The sequence below is a fragment of the Salvelinus sp. IW2-2015 genome, linkage group LG14, assembly GCF_002910315.2.
Source record: "Salvelinus sp. IW2-2015 linkage group LG14, ASM291031v2, whole genome shotgun sequence".
In the NCBI taxonomy this organism is placed as follows: Eukaryota; Metazoa; Chordata; class Actinopteri; order Salmoniformes; family Salmonidae; genus Salvelinus; species Salvelinus sp. IW2-2015.
Window position 1 is genome coordinate 13453393 of NC_036854.1, and position 24170 is coordinate 13477562.

A 24170-nucleotide genomic window follows, 5' to 3' on the forward strand; every position below is an offset into this window, starting at 1 on the left:
CAGCCGGCGACCCTGTGCGACGCCGTAAAAGGGGAAACGAGGCGGTCTCCTGGCCAGGCTTCGGAGACGGGCACATCGCGCTCCACTCCCTAGCATACTACTCGCCAATGTCCAGTCTCTTGACAATAAGGTTGATGAAATCCGAGCACGGGTAGCATTCCAGAGAGACATCAGGGATTGCAACGTGCTCTGCTTCACGGAAACATGGCTAACTCAAGAGACGCTAACGGAGTCGGTGCAGCCACTGTTTCTTCATGCATCGCGCCAACAGAAACAAACATCTTTCTGGTAAGAAGAGGGGCGGGGGGGTATGCCTTATGATTAACGAGACGTGGTGTGATCATCATAACAACACACAGGAACTCAAGTCATTCTGTCACCTGATCTAGAACTCCTCACAATAAAATGTCGACCGCATTATCTACCAAGGGAATTCTCTTCAATCATAATCACAGCCGTATATATTCCCCCCAAGCAGACACATCGATGGCCCTGAACGAACTTTATCTGACTCTTTGTAAAACTGGAAACCACACACCCTGAGGCTGCATTCATCGTAGCTGGGGATTTTAACAAGGCTAATCTAAAAACAAAACTCCCTAAATTCTATCAGCATATCGATTGTGCTACCAGGGCTGGAAAAACCCTAGATCATTGTTATACTAATTTCCGCGACGCATATAAGGCCCTCCCCCGCCCCCTTTCGGAAAAGCTGACCACGACTCCATTTTGTTGATTCCAGCCTACAAACAGAAACTAAAACAACAAGCTCCCGCGCTCAGGTCTGTTCAACGCTGGTCCGACCAATCTGATTCCACGCTTCAAGACTGCTTCGATCACGCGGATTGGAATATGTTCCGCATTGCGTCCAACAACAATATTGACGAATATGCTGATTCGGTGAGCGAGTTCATTAGGAAGTGCATTGACGATGTCGTACCCACAGCAACGATTAAAACATTCCCAAACCAGAAACCGTGGATTGACGGCAGCATTCGCGTGAAACTGAAAGCGCGAACCACTGCTTTTAACCAGGGCAAGGTGACCGGAAGCATGACCGAATACAAACAGTGTAGCTATTCTCTCCGCAAGGCAATCAAACAGGCTAAGTCCCAGTACAGAGACAAAATCGAGTCGCAATTCAACAGCTCAGACACAAGAGTATGTGGCAGGGTCTACAGTCAATCACGGATTACAAAAAGAAAACCAGCCCCGTCGCGGACCAGGATGTCTTGCTCCCAGACAGGCTAAACAACTTTTTTGCCCGCTTTGAGGACAATACAGTGCCACTGACACGGCCCCCTACCAAAACCTGCGGGCTCTCCTTCACTGCAGCCGAGGTGAGTAAAACATTTAAACGTTTAACCCTCGCAAGGCTGCAGGCCCAGACGGCATTCCCAGCCGCGTCCTCAGAGCATGCGCAGACCAGCTGGCTGGTGTGTTTACGGACATATTCAATCAATCCTTATCCCAGTCTGCTGTTCCCACATGCTTCAAGAGGGCCACCATTGTTCCTGTTCCCAAGAAAGCTAAGGTAACTGAGCTAAACGACTACCGCCCGTAGCACTCACTTCCGTCATCATGAAGTGCTTTGAGAGACTAGTCAAGGACCATATCACCTCCACCCTACCGGACACCCTAGACCCACTCCAATTTGCTTACCGACCCAATAGGTCCACAGACGACGCAATCGCAACACACTGCACACTGCCCTAACCCATCTGGACAAGAGGAATACCCATGTGAGAATGCTGTTCATCGATTACAGCTCAGCATTTAACACCATAGTACCCTCCAAACTCGTCATCAAGCTCGAGACCCTGGGTCTCGACCCCGCCCTGTGCAACTGGGTCCTGGACTTCCTGACGGCCGCCCCCAGGTGGTGAGGGTAGGTAAAACATCTCCACCCCGCTGATCCTCAACACTGGGGCCCCACAAGGGTGCGTTCTGAGCCCTCTCCTGTACTCCCTGTTCACCCACGACTGCGTGGCCATGCACGCCTCCAACTCAATCATCAAGTTTGCGGATGACACTACAGTGGTAGGCTTGATTACCAACAACGACGAGACGGCCTACAGGGAGGAGGTGAGGGCCCTCGGAGTGTGGTGTCAGGAAAATAACCTCACACTCAACGTCAACAAAACAAAGGAGATGATTGTGGACTTCAGGAAACAGCAGAGGGAGCACCCCCCTATCCACATCGACGGGTCAGTAGTGGAGAAGGTGGAAAGTTTTAAGTTCCTCGGTGTACACATCACGGACAAACTGAATTGGTCCACCCACACAGACAGCGTGTGAAGAAGGCGCAGCAGCGCCTCTTCAAACCTCAGGAGGCTGAAGAAATTCGGCTTGTCACCAAAAGCACTCACAAACTTCTACAGATGCACAATCGAGAGCATCCTGTCGGGCTGTATCAACGCCTGGTACGGCAAATGCTCCGCCCCAACCGTAAGGCTCTCCAGAGGTAGTGAGGTCTGCAGAACGCCACCGGGGCAAACTACCTGCCCTCCAGGACACCTACACCACCCGATGTCACAGGAAGGCCATAAAGATCATCAAGGACAACAACCACCCAAGCCACTGCCTGTTCACCCCGCTATCATCCAGAAGGCGAGGTCAGTACAGGTGCATCAAAGCAGGGACCGAGAGACTGAAAACACACTGAGCGAGACTATAGACGGTAGATCCTCGGTGTGCCTGCAAACAGGTAGAAGATGGCGCATCAGACGTGTTAAAACCCTCAGAGCAGGCCAGCCACCCATGACTAATCATTAGCGGCCGCTCACGCACAAAGGCACTCAAGTCTGGAGCTGGAAGAACAATACAACGTCCAGCCCACTTCAACGTAAAATATGGCGCAAATGGTTGCACTGGAAACTTTACTGACCACATCCTAATTTGGCATAGGCAACATCTACTAGCCCCACTCCGCTTAAACAATGCCACTTCCGAAGCCCTATTGCCACTTTAGCGAAGTACCTGCTCTACACCAGTTATCCGGGCATTACCTCATCTCCTAGTAATTATAGCCTGGTACTCTACTATCATCTAGCGGTGCTCATCTTGCCATCTTTAGTATACATGTAATACATGCTACCGGACATAAGGCACTCTCATCTTTTAAATTATCCCAACCTCCAATCGCCACCTTGGTATCTTTCCTTACTCATGCACCACCTTACCCATAGGATACTAGTCAGTTGCTTACATGAGATAGTTACTGCATTGTCGGAACTAGAAGCACAAGCATTTCGCTACACTCGCATTAACATCTGCTAACCATGTGTATGTGACTAATAAAATTTGATTTGATTTGATTTGATTGACTGACCTGTTGGGTCGCAAGCTCAGCCACGTGCTCGCGTCACGGTAGTCATCCAAAGTGTCGGATCAGAACCAGCAGCAGATTCTCCCCTTTCCCAAAGTACAGTCCCAGAGTCACATTCCTGCACAACACAACAACATAGGGTCTGTTTGGGTAATTTCTGTCTAAATAGCAGAAATTTTTKTTTTTTTAAATACACTTCACAAAAATATAAACGCAACATGTAAAGCGTTGTCCCCGTGCTTCATGAGCTGAAATAAAATATCCCCAAAAAATGTCATACGCACATAAAGCTTATTTCTCTTATTTCTTGTTTACATCCCTGTTAGTGGGCATTTCTCCTTCACCAAGATAATCCATCTACCTGACAGGTGTGGCATATCAAGCAGCGTATTAAACAGCATGATCATTACACAGGTGCACATTGTGCTGAGGACAATAAAAGGCCACTAAAAATGTGCAGTTTTGTCACACAACACAATGCCATAGTCTCATGTTTCGAGGGATCGTGAAATTGGCATGCTAACTGCAGGAATGTCCACCAGAGCTGTTGCCAGAGAATTMAATGATCATTTCTCTACCATAAGTCTAGGTGACTTGTCATTTTAGAGAATTTGGCAGTACGTCTAACCAACCTCACAACCGCAGACCATGTGTATGGTGTTGTGTGGGCGAGCAGTTTGCTGATGTCACGTTGTGAACTGAGTGCCCCATGGTGTTGGTGGGGTTATGGTATGGGCAGGCATAAGCTATGGACAATGAAKACAATTGCATTTTATCAATGGCAATTTGAATACACAGAGATACCGTAACGAGATCCTGAGGCCCAGTGTCGGGCCATTTATCCGCCACCATCACCTCATGTTTCAGTAAAATGCACAGCCCCGTGTCGTAAGGATCTGTACACAATTCCTGGAAGCTGAAAATGTCTCAGTTCTTCCATGGTCTGCATACTCACCAGACACCCATTGAGCACGTTTGGGTTGCTCTGGATCMTGTACAACAACGTGTTCCAGTTCCCACCAATATCCAGCAACTTCGCACAGCCAGGCATTTAAGAGGAGTGAGATAACATTCCACAGGCCACAATCAACAGCCTGATCAACTCTATGCGAAGGAGATTTGTCATGCTGCATGAAGCAAATGGTGGTCACACCAGATACTGACTGTTTCTGATCCATGCCCCTATCCTTTTTAAAGTTATCTGTGACCAATAGATGCATATCTGTACTCCCATTCATGTGAAATCCATAGATTAGGGCGTAATTCATTAATTTAAATTGACTGATTTCCTTATTTGAACTGTAATTCAGTAAAACCTTTGAAATTATTGCATGTTGCGTTTATATTATTGTTCAGTATCTATCTATGCTGACTCACTCTCCACTCCTGGCATCTGTGAGGGGTGTATCAGCACTCAGATTCTGTGAAGTTGGTCCTCCTGTGAGCCGTTTGTCACTTGTCTTCAGCTCAGTGTCTATGCGGTCCAGAAAGGCATCCCATTCCTCCTTCAGGAGCAAAAGCACACACACACACACCCTCATCTCTCAAGTCTTTCCAAGGGTACACCTCAACCACAGGTAACAATGGACCATTGTGCAGACTGGAAGACTAACCTCCAACTGCAGGAGCTCCTCTACTTGCTCTTGCACCTTGGCATGGCTGGTGAAATATTGGGAGAGAGAGGTGTCTGTCAAAGAGAGGTGTCAGTTTCATCTAAAATAACATTTGTTTGCAGATTTGAGGTCACACAGGTTGATACTTGATCTTCAAACTCACTGATAAGACTTCTTCCACAGGTCTTCAGCATCGATCCTCTTCTTCACACCAATACTAACAAATGTTAACAAAATGATTCAGCAGAATTGAACCAAAATGACCCCAACCCTCAGTATGTCAGCAAAACAAATGAGGAAAAGAAAATAAAGTAGGCCGAACGTCTCTAAAATGCACCCACCTGTTGTAGAAGTTGGTACCACAACGTCTCTAAAATGCACCCACCTGTTGTAGAAGTTGGTACCACAACGTCTCTAAAATGCACCCACCTGTTGTAGAAGTTGGTACCACAACGTCTCTAAAATGCACCCACCTGTTGTAGAAGTTGGTACCACAACGTCTCTAAAATGCACCCACCTGTTGTAGAAGTTGGTACCACAACGTCTCTAAAATGCACCCACCTGTTGTAGAAGTTGGTACCACAACGTCTCTAAAATGCACCCACCTGTTGTAGAAGTTGGTACCACAACGTCTCTAAAATGCACCCACCTGTTGTAGAGGTTGGCATCACATCTCTAAAATGCACCCACCTGTTGTAGAAGTTGGCAGCACAAGTCATTAGTCCAAATAAAGTTGTAATTTTATTTGGGACAAAATCTTCAATGGAACCTGAGGAATGACAAAGTAACAATGTAGCCAGCCGATTGTGAAAATGTCAGTGTTGGCAAATGCATGACAGGGCTTAGTTCCCTATTGTTAAATTATTAATCCCCAACACACTCTCCTACTTAAAAGAACATGCCCTGTAGGCTACATGTAATGTATCAGATGATTTCAGGGGGATAAAAAAAAAAAAAACTGATGGTAGCAGAATTCACTCTAGTGCTTACAGACACCACACTGTCAATATTAATAGCTATTTATAGTCTGCTGCTCTTGGCTCACTTTACAATTTTGCGTAGGTTACATGTGACAGTTAGCTAGGTAATGGAACAAGATAGCTACAGAAATACTGGTAGTAACGTTATATACTGTACCTGCTGCTTCTTGCTTGCCATTTTCAAGTAGGATTCTTCCCATAGTATTCAAGGCTTTTAAACCATAAATAAGAGTATCCTCTGCCTCACTGATATCTTCAGCCATGTTCAGACCCGGTCAGGCACCTTCAGCAGAGCAGAATCACTAGTGTTTAACTGCTACTGTGCAGCAAGCAAGCAAACCATATCCTTGCTTATCGAACACCACATGACTTGGCTAAGGGATGGTGGTTTACAGTATTTAGGAGCACTTGTGCGACATCTGCTGACCTGAATCATGAAGTACAAGTAAGGTGTGTTGGAAAGGTTTAGCAAGCTCATTAATTAAACATCTTTGTGGGTGATGTGGCATAACTGTAAATAAACATATAATTATCACCTCTGGTTGACTTGAAATAAGAAACAAACCACTCATTTGTCAACCAATTGTATTGAACATACCAATTCCCCAAAATCTCCAGATGTCATTCCTTCAAGTTTAAAACTTCAAGATGGGACATATTGCTCGCTTAAAAATCCACATTTGAGCTTTAATAAACATAGCCAATTCACCCAGTGCTAAAATAAAATTTTAAAAATCCCAGCAATTCAGCACAATCATTGATATGGAAACATAACAGTAGTTCTGCCAAAAAAAGTCAATTAAGCAGTTTTCTGTTGTTGGATGTGATCTTCTGGAGCTCATTCAATAAGGACCCATGCAAGCAATGCATATTCTATCCTGTCATTAACAGTAAAAGGGTAAGTGGGGAACATAAACTGAAAACCAAAGCTTGTCCTGACATGAGGTTCTTCAGAGCAATTGAACAAAATCCCCAAAATGTATCCCTGAACGTTTGTTCTAATGTTGTGTCTATAAGACCATGGTCAAATTATTTACAAACATTTTACAGAAAAAAGAAAAGCAACAATGAAAATCACAGATGTCTCAAAATAAACCCAAAACAAGTTGGACACAACCTGAAACCAACCCTTCCTCGTGCCCTTTTTGGGTCAAGTTAAAAACAATTCCAGAAAATGGCAATGGCACAGAGTAACACTGTCCAATATCAACAAGACTAAATAAAAAGATTGCTTCACTTTTCTAAATGTTCAAGTATCCCAAGTGGAACTGCATAGCCCTGAAGTTAAGTTAAGTTAACATCTTTCTCTGCTTATAAACTGAATAGCTGCGAGGGTTGTTAAAAACAGAATTGTGCCAATCACGATCGAGAGATTACCTCATTCAAATTAATGTAATTAATTACATTTCGTAGCTTTTACATACTAGACCCTAGGGTTTTGCTGGTATTGCATACATAGGGCCATACCTGAACAACATGTAGTTGCTCTGAATCATGTTTAGACAGACGTTGTGCTTTGGGGGTTGAGCTTGGCCAGAGACTATGAGCAGACAGACAGGCCCTTGTTCTCGTCAGAAGAAGTGGTGTTAGGACTTCTTTGGACAGTGCGATGTGGAGTCCGTGTTGAGGACCTCAATCATGGTTCTAGTCGTTGGGAAGGTTCCTGCTACTGACGGAAGACTCTGGTACCACACTGGTAGGCTAAGAAAATAAATATAAAAAAATAAATATATACACACAGTACCAGTCAAAAGTTTGGACACACCTACTCATTCCAGTGTTTTTCTTCATTTTTACTATTTTCTACATTGCAGAATAATAGTGAAGACTATGAAATAACACATATGGAATCATGTAGTAAGCAAAATCCAAATATATTTGAAATTCTTCAAAGTAGCCATCCTTTGCCTTGACAGCTTTGCATTTTCTCAACCAGCTTCATGAGGTAGTTAGCAGGAATGCATTTCAATTAACAGGTGGGCCTTGTTAAAAGTTCATTTGTGAAATGTATTTCCTTCTTAATGTGTTTGAGCCAATCAGTTGTGTTGTGACAAGGTAGGGGTGGTATATAGAAGACAGCCCTATTTGGTAAAATACCAAGTCCATATTATGGCAAGAACAGCTCAAATAAGCAAAGAGAACAGTACATTACGTTAAGACATGAAGGTCAGTCAATCCGGAACATTTCAAGAACTTTGAAAGTTTCTTCAAGTACAGATGCAAAAACCATGAAGCGCTATGATGAAACTGTCTCTCATGAGGACCGCCACAGGAAAGGAAGACCCAGGGTTACCTCTGCTGCAGAGGATAAGTTCATTAGAGTTACCAGCATCAGAAATTGCAGCTCAAATAAATGAGTCAGAGTTCAAGTAACAGACACATCTCAACATCAACTGTCCTCAACTGAGGAGACTGTGTGAATCAGGCCTTCATGGTCAAATTACTGCAAAAAAAACACTACTAAAGGACACCAATAATAAGAGGAGACTTGCTTGGGCCAAGAAACACGAGCAATGGACTGGTGGAAATCTGCCCTTTGGTCTGATGAGTCCAAATTTGAGATTTCTGGTTCCAACCGCTGTGTCTTTGAGATGCAGAGTAGCTGAACGGATGATTTCCGCATGTGTGGTTCTCACCGTGAAGCATGGAGGTGGTGGTGTGATGGTGCTTTGCTGGTGACACTGTCAGTGATTTATTTAGAATTCAAGGCACACTTAACCAGCATGGCAACCACAGCGATACGCCATCCCATCTGGTTTGAGCTTAGTGGGACTATCATTTGTTTTTCAACAGGACAACAAGCTGTGTAAGGGCTATTTGACCAAGAAGGAGAGAGATGGAGTGCTGTATCAGATTTTTATTTATTTAACTAGGCAAGTCAGTTAAGAACAAATTCCTATTTACAATGAAGGCCTACCGACGGCCCTACCGGGGAACTGCCTTGTTCAGGGGCAGAACAGATTTTTTTTTTACCTTGGCAGCTCGGGGATTCGATCCAGCAACCTTTCGGTTACTGGCCCAATGCTCTAACCACTAGGCTACCTGCCGCCCCCAGATGACCTGGCCTCCACAATCCCCCAACCTCAACCCAATTGAGATTGTTTGGGATGAGTTGGACCGCGGAGTGAAGGAAAAGCAGCCAACAAGTGCTCAACATATGTGGGAACTCCTTCAAGACCGTTGGAAAAGCATGCCTTATGAAGCTGGTTGAGAGAATGCCAAGAGAGTGCAAAGTTGTCATCAAGGGAAAGGGTGGCTACTTTGAAGAATCTAAAATATAACATACATTTTGATTTGTTTAACACCTTTTTGGTGACTACATGATTCCATATATGCTATTTCATAGTTTTGATGTCTTCACTATTATTCTACAATGTAGAAAATAGTAAAAATAAAGAAAATGAGTAAGTGTGTCCAAACTTTTGACTGGTACTGTATATGGTTATCAATACACATTGAAATAAATAATTGGCCAACTTATGTGTTTAAAGGTGATGCAAGTGGATATGCCGAGCTACTCACCTCTTTAAATTCATCCAGTTTTTTGCTGTTTTACTAAAGCTGTCAGGACTGTGTGTTGTCATGGCTTCAAAATCAACCAACTGGAGGAATTTAAAAAAATCATAAACAAGGAAAATGCTTAAAAACAGGCTCATTGATAAATACATATAGTATACATGATTATGAATAAKCCATTTTCCACCACTGGAAAATGTAATGTATTATAATGACGTGGTGTAAAGTAGAGCAAAACTATTCAGCAGTATTACCTTCCCTTTGGGGATTCTGCCTATCACCTCCTTCCCACTGGCCATCAGTGCTCCCATGACAACAGAGTATGCCACAACACTGTAAAGGGAAATGGGGACAAAATATAGAGAATTTAGACTGATTTCATAACTAAAAAAACCTTTCACAAAGTAAAATCACAATTCAGACAGAACCAAACTGAAAACTGTGTCGTTACATCATGTCTTGATGGTTACAGCAGAAAATATGACTTGGATAACACCTTACCTAGACCCTCTGGAGAGGGGCATAAGATTACAGAAGTAGTAAACCAGCGAGAGAATTAAATTACACACTGCATCTGCATCCTGAAAGAGAGAAAACAAAACCAATTCATACTACAGGGTCCACTCTGAGGTAATATCATTATACAACCATGGGAAACTGATATTGATACTGTATGTGGGTCGTCATGATTAAGTCATATCTGAAGTTTGTTAAAATTCAGTTAACTTGGGAGGAATCTACCAAGTTAAATAAGGAACGGAATAATGAACAGGTTAGGTAGCCTCATGCAAAACTGTCCACTCCCAATTTTTCAGTGGTAGAGAGTGAATCTATCAACACGACAAAAGGACAATTTTGGATTTACATCAGATAGTAGAGCAACATTATGGATCGAATTGTTGAGATGGCAATTCATTTCACAACTGGAAGCCAACACTGACAGTCAGACAAAAGAAAAGAGGGAATGGAAAACAAGTGATCGAGAGAGAGAGAGCATACCCCAAGTTCAGTGGACAGCATGAGAGCCTTGCCCTTGGCAGTCAGGTCTTTGTAGATGGACTCAATCTCAGACTGGTACTGCTGAGTGCGCTCCTCTGTGGTCTGGGTCTCCACTGAGAACAGCATGTTGCCCACTCTAAGGTCACACAAATACACACCGTCTGAACAAACACTGTGGTGTGTAACATGGTCTGTACAACCGCCGTGGTACTGTACATCGACATTCATCAAGGGACAGACAACAAGGTGCACTTTAGTGAAAGCTACAGGGTTAGAGCTGAGGAGAAGCTGAATCATAGTATTTCAAGACTTTCATTTCAAAATGTCTTAGAAAGTTTGAGCTGAATGACAAAGAATTCATATCGGTTCAAATGATTTAAATAGGCAAGTCAGTAAAGAACAAAAATATTTATTTACAATGACGGCCTACACCGTAGGGGCTAGGCTGTTTATATTTCATTTCTCAAACGAAACCATTTATTTTTGGGATAATATTCCACACTTGAGGAATCCTATACAATATGTTTCTCACTGCAGCTCTTGCCTCTTGCAGTTTCTGGTGTTTTTGTTCTGCAACCCCAAATGGACTGATTGTCTGGTTCCGGGGCTTTTGGGAAAGTTAGATTTTATTTCCCTGTTCAACATGGTTTTAGCAAGGAAAGGATTCGTTTTTTCTACAACATAATGTAACTGGAATGCAATGTCAACAAACAGACCTAGAACATTTGTTAAAAGTTCCCTGACAGAAACATCTGAGCTGTGAATTCAAATGAACAAACCTGTGCTTCAATGAATAACATTTAACTGCCAAAATAAAGGAAACACCAACAAAGCGTCTACATAGGGCATTGGGCCACCACGAGCCGGTGAACAGCTTCACAGCACCTTAGCATAGACACTACAAGTGTCTGGAACTCTATTGGAAGGATGCGACACCATTCTTCCACAAGGAATTCCATAATTTGGTGTTTTGTTGATGGTGGTGGAAAACGCAGTCTCAAGCGRCACTCCAGAATATCCCATTAGTGTTCAATTGGGTTGAGAACTGGTGACTGAAACGGCCATGGATTATGGTTATCATCATTTACATGCTTGTCTAACCATTCAGCGACCACTCGTGCCCTGTGGATGGGGGCATTGTCATCCTATGGGGGCATAGTCATGGTAGCCAAAATAAATGGCCTGACAAGCATTTTTATACATGACCCTAATCATGTTAATTGCTTAATTAACTCAGGAACCACAGCTGTGTGGAACCACCGGCTTTCAATATACTTTGTATCCCTCATTTACTCAAATGTTTCCATTATGTTGGCAGTTACATGTATTTAACTGCTTTCAACTAACCCAAGTTGCAATACCAAACCCTGCCATTTTTTGAACATTAAATGATGTACCATGATGGGAAAAATTCTCAAATTTCCATTTGATTGGAAAATCTTAGGTAAACCACTAATGGAGGTAGACTATAATGTCAAGAGCTCAGTTCTTTACTCATGTATTAGAACCAAATAAACTGACCTGTCTCCCGTTATGGTGATTGTGAAGCCGTCATATTCTTTGCCAGGGTCTTTTAGACTGGGCACCTTGGAGTTAACTGTGAAGCCATCTCTTGTTTTACTGTTAAACTGCTTCAGGATAGAAAGGCAAAACAGCAGCATATCAGACATTCTATCAGCGTTGAAACACATGCCAAGTTGACCTAGATCTCAACTCTGACGTACATGATATCACACACACACACACCACTCAGTAGTTCCTAGATGCTATTCCCATGAATACATCAGGCCTCAAACCGAAAACACTATCATACTAATTTGAGGAGTCAATATTTTCTTATCAGGGTGTTGTTCCAGGGCTCGACATTCAAGTAAATTTGCCAGTGGCTCACCAGGACAGCGCCAACTGAAAACTACTGACGCAAATGAAAAAAAATACTGTCCAGAGTCAAGATCTGACAGGAAAGTGAATGATGCTCCCATAATTTCAATAGCAAGTGATTTTAGATTTAATTTGCAGGCTAAGCAAGTAGCCGTATACACAGTTCATACTGGCAAGCCAAATTCAAGGACCTACATTTTACATTTCATTGTTGTTAGTCTATAGATCCCAGCCCCACCCCCAACAAAAAACACATTATACAAAATAAGTATGCATTACCACTTGATGAATAATGCATTTTTAATATCCCTACCCAATGGAATTATACATTGACATTCACATTATGTTTACATTCTAAAATATGTAAAAATAATGTGGGCATTGACTGACTAAATACAGCATGCCCCAATAAATTATCCTGACACAAACACACTAATAAAGTCTGTCCATGTGGTAGCTTTACTTGGTCTCGCCATTTGAGAAGAGTTATTGAGGGGTTATTGTATCATGTTTTAAAACGAGAAAGCGATATAAAAACGAGTACCCTTTGTAATTGAACGCTTTGTATGGAAAACCAAGTTGTCGCCAACATTTGACGTTGTCTCTTTTGCTCATAATGCTCGGCTTTACCTTAACAAAAGGCAACAGACTAGCGCAACACCCGTCAATTGAAACAAACAAAAGCGGCAACATCTCTCTTAAAAAACGATCAAAAATGAAATCACGGAATAAGTATATTGCTATTGGAGCAGCAGAACCTCTAAATCGGCAATAACATCAAGGACTTTTAAAGGTCCAAATAGCCTTGAGGAAATGTCTGATTTTCATGGTCGGATATTCAATGATGCCTGCATTGTGCATCGCAAATATTCAACACATCTTTCCTACCCCTACTGTATCACTGTCGGTCTTTGGTGAGCTGCTCCACCAAACAACCAGCTGTTTGAGAGCTGCGCACTCTCTCTGCCTGACAATTATCTAGGCTGTGCGTGTGCAACGTGCATGTGATAAATAATCAACAAACTAACAGCTTCGGGAATTTAGTTGTTTGAATCAATTATATAGCTTAGATTAAAAATAGCATTATTACAACAACAGAAATCACTAGCCCAAGCGGGCCACTGACGGGTATTATCGACAGGCCCGGAGGGTTTCCTAAACCTCCCCTGTATGTCTAACCCTGTGTTCTTATTACCTTCATTATGGGGATAAGGTCTTCCACCGTGTTCACATTTTCCAGTGCTTGTCTGACTTCCAGTAGGCCTCTTGGGTTGTATGCCCTGAGGACAATGCATCAGTAAGTCAACATACAGTGCATTTGGAAAGTATTCAGACCCTTTCCCTTTTTCCACATTTTGTTAAATTACAGCCTTATTCTAAAATGGATTATATTATTCCCCCCCATAAATCTACACACAATACCCCATAATGACAAAGCGAAAAACAGGTTTCGAAATGTTTGCAAAAATAAAATAAAAAAATAAAAAGGAACAAATACCTTATTTACATAAGTATTCAGACCCTTTGCTATGAGACTCAAAATTGAGTTCAGGTGCATCCTGCTGCCATTGATCATCCTTTAGATGTTTCTACAACTTGACTGGAGTCCACCTGTCGTAAATTCAATTGACACGATTTGGAAAGGCACACACCTGTCTGCTTAAGGTCCCACAGTTGACAGCGCATGTTATTGCAAAAACCAAGCCACAAGGCCAAAGAATTGACTGTAGTGCACTGAGACTGGATTGTGTCGATGCACAGATCTGGGGATGGGTACCAAACTATTTCTGCAGCATTGAAGGTCCCCAAGAACAAAGTGGCCTCCATCATTCTTAAATAGAATACCTTTGTAACCACCAAGACTCTTCCTAGAGCTGGCACCTGGCCAAACTGAGCAATCGGGGAGAAGGGCCTTGATCAGGGAGGTGACCAAGAACCTGATGGTCACTCTGACAGAGCTCCAGAGTTCCTTTGTGGAGATGGGCGATCCTTCCAGAAGGACAACCATCTCTGCGGCACTACACCAATCAGGCCTTAATAGTAGAGTGGCTATACGGAAGCCACACCTCAGTAAAAGGAGTTTGGGACTCCCGCTGGGAGTTTGCCAAAAGGCAACTAAAGAACTTTCAGACCATGAGAAACAAGATTATCTGGTCTGATGAAAACAAGATTGAACTCTTTGGCCTGAATGCCAAGCGTCACGTCTGGAGGAAACCTGGCACCATCCCTGCGGACCCCAAGCACACAGCCAAGACAATGCAGGAGTGGCTTCGGGACAAGTCTCTGAATGTCCTTGAYAGGCCCAGCCAGAGCCCGGACTTGAACCCAATCGATCATCTCTGGAGATACATGAAAATATCTGTGCAGCAACGCTCTCCATCCAACCTGACAGAGCTTGAGAGGATCTGCAGAGAATAATGGGAGAAACSACCCAAATACAGGTGTTCCAAGCTTGCAGTGTCATACCAAAGAAGACTTGCGGCTGTAATCGCTGGCAAAGGTGCTTCAATAAAGTACTGAGTAAAGGGTCTGTATACGTTTATTTTGTATACATTTGCTTTGTCATTATGGGGTTTTGTGTGTAGATTGATGAGGAAAACAATTTAACCAATTTCAGAATAAGGCTGTAACGTAACTAAATGTGGAAAAAGTCAAGGGGTCTGAATACTTTCCGAATGCACTGTATATCACCATGTAGAAAATATTTCTCTAATAAACAATCTGTATTTTCTTTAAAAAGGCACACCTGTGGTAAACCAATATTCTGTCTTTGATGAAATTGAGTATGTTGTCAAAGTAGGCCAAGTATCTTATGTTGATGATTTGTCCTCTGTGGAAACAAACAAAACAGGTAAACCACATAATCAAAAGATTAAAACATTATCTAAAAATACAACTTGACTCAACAGTTGTGTGTCAGATTTACACAGCGACTATCTTTGAGACGATTTGATGTCATTTTCCTTTAGGTTACCTGATGAGGTTGATATGGTTATTGAACCCTCGGCTGAGACTTCTGGCAGGCATCTGGTCCAGCCACAGAACAGGCTGGTCTGGATCAGCGATCCTTCACAGGGACAGAATACCACAATGACTTGAAACATGTACCAAACCTCAGACTGACAATACAGAAACAGTAGACAGGGTGGTAATTGATACTGCAGATGCCCATTGTGGTAATAACATTTTGTTTAAAAAAGTGACTATAAAACAATCTCACACCCAAGCCTCACCTCCTCCATTTGACGGCAATATCGAACATGTCTCTCCACTGCATCTGCCTGGTTTTGCCGTTGACTCGCACCTTTGAATTGCTCCAGGTGCGCTGCATAGCCTGCATGACCTCCAGGGTTGCTAGGCCCATGGCTATTGAGTTGAAACACAGCACACATTCAATTTCAGAACTTGGAAATATACTGTTATGGAGCTACTGGATTAAAGCCATAGGATGGGGTGAGACAATATGTATTCGAGAAAGACCAACATGTACAATAGTTTGTTATCTTGAAATGAGTTCCWGCATGCACATTGTTTTTAACAAAGGACATGTTGTTCAGGGCTAATAGTCACATTGAAACTGACAAAATTACTTCATCTGATTTCAGCCAAGAATGTACAACAGATTTGAGGCTGAACTCAAATGTGCTCAGTATCTCACCCACCTCTGTGTATTCTGCGATTGGGAAGAAATCCTGGTGTGTCGTATTGCATAAGGGCACCAAGGTGATCAGCAGCGCAAATGAGCTTCTGAACTTCAGTGTTGTAGCTTTCAAAGTTCTGAGGTAGAACATCCCTACAACGGCAAGGCACAAAACAAGATCAGTTGGGCAGGTTACAAATGGGTTGAATAGCACAAACACTCAGTAGGTCAAAGTCATCTACTATAAATGAGCCTGCTCCATTACCCATCAGTTAGCATATACTACTATTATACCTGACAGAAAATACTGAACTATGTTCAGTCAGCAGCAGGTTCTATCCCTTTAAACTCACTTAATATGAGGCTGCAGTCCTGGCTGCTCCTCATAGTCCTCTATAAGGAAAGGAAGGTGTTTTGCCCAGTGGTTTTTGAAGTTTCCTGGAAGATCCTGATCAACATTATATTCTGCCACAGGTTTGTCGAGATGTGAGTGCAAGTAGCGAGAGTATTCTGTGGGGGGAAATGACATGAGGAAAATTCTAACCATTTCTTCATAGGCAAGAAATGATCAAAGACACAACATTCCGCTTCAGGTTGAAATTTTAGTTCAGAGGTCACTATAGCTGACTAAACTCCTCGGTGAAGGAAGTTTCTGATGAACTCCACCAATGGAGTGGAGCAGAGACCAGGCTTTGTGGAATTCAGCTTAGACTACATCGACTCACAAGGTCAATACTTACATTTCAATTATGAAATGCTTACCTTGTACCCATGTTTGTCCTCCGTAGTTGCGTGCCTACCTTCGTTTGCTGAAATCCACACTTTTTCAATAAACAATCAAATACAACCGCCGACTGTTTGTTCATTGCTGTTGCTCTAAAATGGCAACTCAGTGCACATGCGGCCATTGAATCTCAACAAGGAAACAGTCGGTGGTTGTATTTGATTAACGTTTACAGAAAAAGTATGAATTTCAGCAAAGAAAGGCACGCAACTACAGAGGACAAACATAGGTACATAGTAAGAATTCCATTTTTTTTTTTTTTAAGAATTGACCTTGGGTGAATCGATTTTAGCTGAATTCCAGAAAGCCTGGTCTCTTCTCCACTCTGTTGGTTCATCAGAAACTTCCTTCACTGTGGTGTTTAGTCAGCTAAGGTCACTAATGCTACGCTCACCTCGGAGGTATTTCACTTTGAGATATTCCGAGCTTGCCTTCTGGCCCAGCAGAGGGTCATTCAACATGACTTTAGTCTGAGCCTTGATTCCTTCATAGAACTGCCCCATGGACACGTGGCTCAGACCCTTCATGTACTGACATACCTCGTTGTAGGGCTCCAACTGTAGACACCTCTGAAAAACACAACACGGAAGTGTTACACATCAAGTCCAATGACACACATAGGTGTAAGAATTTAAAAAACGGAGGGAGGGAACCTCAAATTCATACATGCATAACTCTGACTCAAAGTGGATGTCACTGCAGTCACTTAACCTTTCGGTGTTGACTGTGTGAACAGCCTGAGGCTAACAGCTCTAGCACGGTGAGTCATGACCCCACCAAAACACATTCTCCACAGGCAGCCTGGGAAGCACATGACACGGTCATGTAAGGTGATGTGTTGGGGGAGGTAACAGTAACCATCATAGTAACGCGTGAGGCCTACTGAGTCGCCACAGCGGGGCTGCTGATGGGACAGTATGCAAATAAGCAGGGCGTTTACACTGCCAAATGCTATCTTGGGGACAGAGAGAGGATATGGAATGATGACGACAGTCAAAGTGTGGCCTACGTGACACGAGTCTGATCAGGGGTACGGCACTGCTGCTCGTTAGACTGCGATGCCATCAACCGCCTGATGCCACAGTGAAAACAAAGCATTAGCAGAAACGCTTGTAACGGCTGGATTGATGTTATAAAGGGAGTGGGACAAGTATTGATCCGAGGGGGTTCTCTCTAGACAGCATGCTTAGAAAAACTGATGCAAATGAGAATCATTTGAATMGCAGGCCAGCCCCATCCTAGCCAGTACTATTGCACATACAGCGCACAGTAAAGCAGTCTGTTATCATAAGAGGGTAGACGCAGAATAACTAGTTCAGCTGTACTGTAATTGGTAGACTGATATCGTGTCCGGAGAAAGAAGCTGTGCGACACGTCCATTACCTTGAAGTTGCCGACTGCCTCCTGGAGACTGCCGTGGTGGTACAGCATCATGCCTCTCAGCTGCAGAGACTGGATGTGGTTCTGGTTGAGCATCAGGGCTTTCTGGAAGCTCTCCATAGCTGCCTCAAAGTCTCCAAGCTCCCTACAGACAGGACACAGGGATCACTCACTGCATTGGCCCATGAGTACTAAGGCCCTGTCCTTTTCCTGACCACGATGTGAACAGACCAGGTTGAAACCAAAGCAGGTCATAGAGCCTCCCCAATGTACCTGTAGGCCTGTCCGAGACTTTTGTACGCATCTATGAAGTCAGATTTTAATTTCAGGGCCTCCTTGAATGTTTCAATGGCTTCCTGAATGGGGGGACAAGATTGTGTCGTAAACATGCAGTGATTTAACCAAAAACGGGTTACACTGGCAGTACTCAAAGTTGAGCAACTATGGTTTTCTACAAAAATGTCTATACCTTTAGCATTCCTCTGTGGAAGAATGTTAGACCTTTGTATAGCATGGCAATGGGCTGGTTTTTCTTCAGATCCAAAGACTGTTGAAAATCCTCCATAGCTGCCACATAATCCTATTCGGGGAAAAACAAAATCAGAAAACCAACTATGGAAACTTTATATATCAACACCAGCAATCAGAGGCCCCATATACAGATCATGGTTTGTCAGTCTGACCTCGGCGATAAAGAGCAGAGTTCCTCTGTGTCTYTAGAGGCGGGCGGAGGGCTGGAGCTGGATGGCTTTGGAGAGATCACTCAGAGCCTCACTGATCCTTCCAAGCGGAGAAAGGATCTGCAAGTATATTATTCAAGTAAAACTTGACACACATGAAATCCAAATGGTCTAATGGTCTAGTAACTAGACTACTTCAAGCCATAGCATTAATACAACAGRAGTTGCCTCCCGTGTAAGATTWTTTWTTTTTTAAAGCCTGCTTGAGAGAATAATACCACCCTCACTCATTTGTAACCATTTTGCATGGGGTGACACAGAAACTTGCTCCATTTTAAAACAGACATGCAATTCAAGCATGATAGTAAACACCAATGAAAACCAATACCCTAACAGGTATAACACAAACAGTGGGTTAACCCATGAAGCATTAACAGGCCTAGCATTATCCTCACCTCTGCCCGCTGTTCGTATACCTCAGGGCGGTTGGGCTCCAGAGTGATGACTCGGCTCAACTCGAACAGCGCCAAGTCTGCATTCTTGATGTCCTTCCATAGAAGGAGAAAAGAAGAGACAGTGTGACCCCTATTGGACACACCAGGACAAAAAAAAGAAAAAGGCCACTCGCAGCCTTCATCAATCACATCCACTGACAAGCACATATGCTAACTGCTGAGCATTGCAGATTAGATTTTTATTTATGATGTGTCATACTGAAAACATTTGCTGTGAATAAAACTGCTGGTATCAACATTCTGTGAACTAGTATCATGCCGCTGTGATCACTTACCTGCAGACTCTTTTTCCCGTATGCTATCCCTCTCCCGTAGATGGCACTGACTACCTCTGGATCCCCCTAGTAGAGGACAACACACACTGATATGTCCTCCATTGCAAACCACACAACATATTCAAAGCAGGGAGAAACGAGGGGAAGTATTGTAACGTAAACAACGCAACAGTAAACATGTCGTCCCCCACGAATGATGCAATTAGTGGCTACAATTCAAAGCAGACTACACTGACAGTAACAAAACATGTGCCCGTTATAGCGCCATGAATGTTCTCGTCGATATGAATGTTCTTGCATATGTTGTGTCTTGACAGTGTTTGCAACATGTGTACCAAATGTTGTTACAGTATGATTATCTGTGACTGATTTATATGCATTTATGTGCCAGACCACGCCCACGTGAATGTTCATTGGTCAATGTTATTTTAGGTACTAGTCTGGAAAATATTGCATTGAGAGACCTTTGTCCTTAGATGCCACATAACAAGTTTCGTGCGGATTGGTCATTCTTTGCTAGGAGAGTACCATTTTAAGTGTTTAAAAAATTCAAAATGGTGGAAAAGCCATCATGACGGGACTTAGGGGTCCCTGAGGCACATTTGTTCCTTGTGGGGAGAGGGACCTACGTACTGAATTTCATGACTTTAGCTCAAACGGGGTGAGGGGCGTGACCTTTCAAAGTTTGCATTTTCAATCGCTTGTTATAGCGCCACCATATGGCCAATCAGTGTAATTTAGTAAAGGCAGGATCTCTACGGCAAGACGCATCATTCACCCAAGTTCAGTCAAAATCGCGCCAGTGCTGTCAGAGTTTGAGTGTGACGAACGGAGACAAATCGACAGTCCCCTCCACGATTTAATCGTGGGGGACGATGAAGTCTGTACGTCTGTCTCTCTACTATTAATATATTTATCTAAACAAAAAATATGCATTATTCCAACTGTCAAGAAGGCCAGACCAAGACATGTATAAAYATGAGTGTTGTAATTCATGCATCTATGAATGTTAACCAACCTGTAGTAACAAGGAGAAGTGTTTGATGGCTTCATCGTACAGGCCATTGCCAATAAGAACATATCCTATAGCTGCAATGAAATGAATAATGAGAGTCAAGCAATGTATAGCTAACACTCCACAAACCAAACTCTTTCAGGAATAACTTCTTACCAAGCTCCTCATTTGTGTTGTGGTTGTCCACTGCAAAAGGGAATCGCTTCTGCTCTATGAACAACTTGGCTTGTCTCTGTTTGAATGAAGACAACGGTAGTTACTCCACTACAATGAGTCAGTCAAACAGAAATGCCCAGGCAAAAGCACTGAGATCTCAGTGAATTTGGTGCATCTCACCAGGATTTTCTCTGCGTTGAGAGAGAAGACAGACTCGCATGGTGGGTTGCTTCCTTCCTCACAGTCTGGGTCCTCCAACTGTAGAATAAAGGACTCTGTAGGGAAATATACAGCATCAGACAACAAAGCACCCAGACTGCTGCCAACTTGGTCATTATGGTGACACACACACACAAACTCAGGAAAAAAAGGAAACGTCCCTTTTTCAAGACCCTATCTTTCAAAGATAACTCGTAAAAATCCAAATAACTTCACAGATCTTTTTGTAAAGGGTTTAAACACTGTTTCGCATTCTTGTTCAATGAACGATAAACAATTAATGAACATGTACCTGTGGAACAGTTGTTAAGACACTAACAGCTTACAGACGGTTGGCAATTAAGGTCACAGTTAAGAAAACTTAGGACACTAAAAAGAGGCCTTTCTACGGACTCTGAAAACACCAAAAGAAAGATGCCCAGGGTCCCTGCTCATCTGCGTGAACGTGCCTTAGGAATGCTGCAAGGAGGCATGAGGACTGCAGATGTGGCCAGGGCAATAAATTGCAATGTCCGTACTGTGAGACACCTAAGACAGAGCTACASGGAGACAGGACGGACAGCTGATCGTCTTCGCAGTGGCAGACCACGTGTAATAACCCCTGCACAGGATRGGTACATCTGAACATCACATCTGCGGGACATATACATGATGGCAACAATAACTGCCCGAGTTACACCAAGAACGCACAATTCCTCCATCAGTGCTCAGACTGTCCGCAATAGGCTGAGAGGCTGGACTGAGGGCTTGTAGGCCTCTTGTAAGGCAGGTCCTCACCAGACATCACCGGCAACAACGTCACCTATGGGAACAAACCCACCGTCGCTGAACCAGACAGGACTGGCAAAAAGTGCTCTTCACTGACGAGTCGTGGTTTTGTCTCACCAGGGGTGATAGTCGTATTCGCATTGCCAGTGATGCCTGGTGAGAACCTACCTTTACAACAGGCCTACAAGCCCCCAGTCAAGCCTCTCTCAGCCTATTGCGGACAGTCTGAGCACTGATCTGATGTTCAGATGTACCGATCCTGTGCAGGTGTTGTTACACGTGGTCTGCCACTGCGAGGACGATCAGCTGTCTGTCCTGTCTCCCTATAGCGCTGTCTTAGGTCTCACAGTATGGACATTGCAATTTATTGCCCTGGCCACKTCTGCAGTCCTCATGCCTCCTTGTTGCATGCCTAAGGCACGTTCATGCAGATGAGCAGGGACCCTGGGCATCTTTCTTTTGGTGTTTTTCAGAGTCAGTAGAAAGTCCTCTTTAGTGTCCTAAGTTTTCATAACTGTGACCTTAATTGCCTACCGTCTGTAAGATGTTAGTGTCTTAACAACCGTTCCACAGGTGCATGTTCATTAATTGTTTATGGTTCACTGAACAAGCATGGGAAACAGTGTTTAAACCCTTTACAATGAAGATCTGTGAAGTTATTTGGATTTTACTAATTATCTTTGAAAGACAGGGTCCTGAAAAAGTGACGTTTCTTATTTTTGCTGACTGTGTGTGTGTATAAAAACACACACTAGTTTATTAGGTACAGCCATATATTAGTGGGTCGGACCCCCTTTTGCCTCTAAAACAGACTGCATGGAAATGTTGCTCAATTGGTATCAAGCGACCTAACGTTTGCCAGGAAACATTCCCCACACAATTACACCACCAGCACTAGCCTGTACCGTTGACACCAGGCAGAATGGGGCCATGGACTCATGCTGCTTAGGCCAAATCCTGACTCCATCAGCATGACGCAACAAGAACCGGGATTCGTCGGACCAGAGCATATGTTTTTCCATTCCTCATTTGTCCAATGTTGGTGATCGCCCAGGAGCTGCTTCTTCTTGTTTTTAGCTGATAGGAGTGGAACCCGGTGTGGTCGTCTGCTGCAATAGCCCAAACGTGACAAGGACCAACGAGTTGTGCGTTCCGAGATGCCGATTTTCACACCACTGTCGTACTGTTATTTGCCTGTTTGTGGCCCGCCTGTTAGCTTGCTCCATTCTTGGCCATTCTCCTTCAACGAGCCGTTTTCACCCACAGGACTGCCACCAGCTGAATGTTTTTTGTTTGTCGCACCATTTTTGGTAAACTCTAGACACTGTCATGTGTGTCGTCCGTTTCTGAGATACTGGAACCAGGGCACCTGGCACCGACGATCATACCATGCTCAAAGTCACTTAGGTCACTCGTTCTGCCCAGTCTAACGTTGAATCAAACAGTAACTCAATGCCTCGATGCCTGCTTTATATAGCAAGCCATGGCCACGTGACACTGTAGGAGCGAACCATTTTTGTGAACAGGGTGGTGTACCCAATAAACTGGCCCTGAGTGTATAAGGATCAAACATTGGCAGGATTCAAGGCTTCTACCTGCAATGAAGGGACTGCTCATCAAATACTAATCCTGTATTGTTGATTTGAGTCATAAAAGCCTAAACAAGTTGTGACACTTCAGTGGGAAACCCATAGGATGATCTCATTCATTCAGCTGGATGTTTTTTATTAATTTGCAAATCAATTTGATTTTCTTTCGCTACAATGCACATTCCAATACATAACCTGTTCCAGCAAGACAATGAATGAGTCAGCGCGAGCTTTGAGGTGCGCTCTGGGTTACGTTCACGCTCAGGAAAGGCGTGTACTTGCTGGCATCGTGTTAAAAACTTAGATACATAAGGATATCATAGCACTGCATTATTCGGGGAAACTGGGGACCTTGTCGAAATACTTTCTGTTAGTCTTGAAAGATTAGTTGCGGGGTCTGATTCCACCCTGACCTTTACAATCAAATCCTAACCTCTACGAGAGAACGAGTTCTCTCTCGCTTACTATGTAACTTCCTGTCAACGGGTGCGGAAGAATAGGTTTGGTTAGTTTAGCTAGCTGCCTACACAGCGAGTTACGAGGACGTGGCAAAACTGTGTTAAAAGACCGCTTACCGCAATCCGTTGTGTATTCCTCCCACTCTGACGGAGAGCTGCAACCATGTTTGTGCAGTTCGCTATTGAAGAAAGTGAGTGTAGAGAGGTATTCCGTGGAAAATATAGCACGGGATAAGTACAGAAGTGAGAGAGCTACCACAACAACACTACCAGCAGGTGCCATGTTGTGTTTGATGTGTAGGTGAGGAGCGCTGGAGCTTTGGTAATGTAGTTCCCGTGTTCCTACTCCCCATCGTGAACTGAACTACCAGTCA

The 24170-nt window shown here is 43.5% G+C and overlaps 2 protein-coding genes across 4 annotated transcripts in view; both read right to left on the reverse strand.

Annotated features, from left to right (window-relative positions):
- selenol (selenoprotein L) overlaps positions 1–6269 on the reverse strand; it is a 15172-nt gene extending 8903 nt beyond the window's left edge. The window contains exons 1-6 of one of the 2 annotated variants that reach the window (XM_024000629.2): positions 6079–6269; positions 5632–5710; positions 5105–5158; positions 4942–4987; positions 4706–4830; positions 3332–3446 (exon numbers count right to left, since the gene is read on the reverse strand). In XM_024000629.2, the coding sequence (XP_023856397.1) occupies positions 3332–3446; positions 4706–4830; positions 4942–4987; positions 5105–5158; positions 5632–5710; positions 6079–6184 (525 nt within the window). In that variant the 5' untranslated portion in view covers positions 6185–6269. Of the gene's footprint in view, positions 1–3331; positions 3447–4705; positions 4834–4941; positions 4988–5104; positions 5159–5631; positions 5711–6078 lie in introns of both variants that reach the window. The other variant, XM_024000628.2, reaches the window with a different exon arrangement.
- Positions 6270–6944: 675 nt separating this feature from the next.
- Positions 6945–24161, reverse strand: LOC111972764 (tetratricopeptide repeat protein 13-like). 2 transcript variants are annotated; one of them, XM_023999836.2, is given in 23 exon segments: positions 6945–7622; positions 9444–9523; positions 9692–9770; positions 9939–10018; positions 10437–10572; positions 11958–12064; positions 13513–13597; positions 15064–15147; positions 15292–15384; positions 15551–15683; positions 15980–16110; positions 16311–16467; positions 17136–17310; positions 18125–18266; positions 18395–18477; positions 18591–18701; positions 18805–18921; positions 19257–19349; positions 19592–19657; positions 20610–20680; positions 20763–20838; positions 20943–21037; positions 23914–24161. In XM_023999836.2, coding segments are annotated over 23 exon segments (2475 nt in total). In that variant the 5' UTR covers positions 24080–24161; the 3' UTR covers positions 6945–7507.
- Positions 24162–24170: the final 9 nt, after the last annotated feature.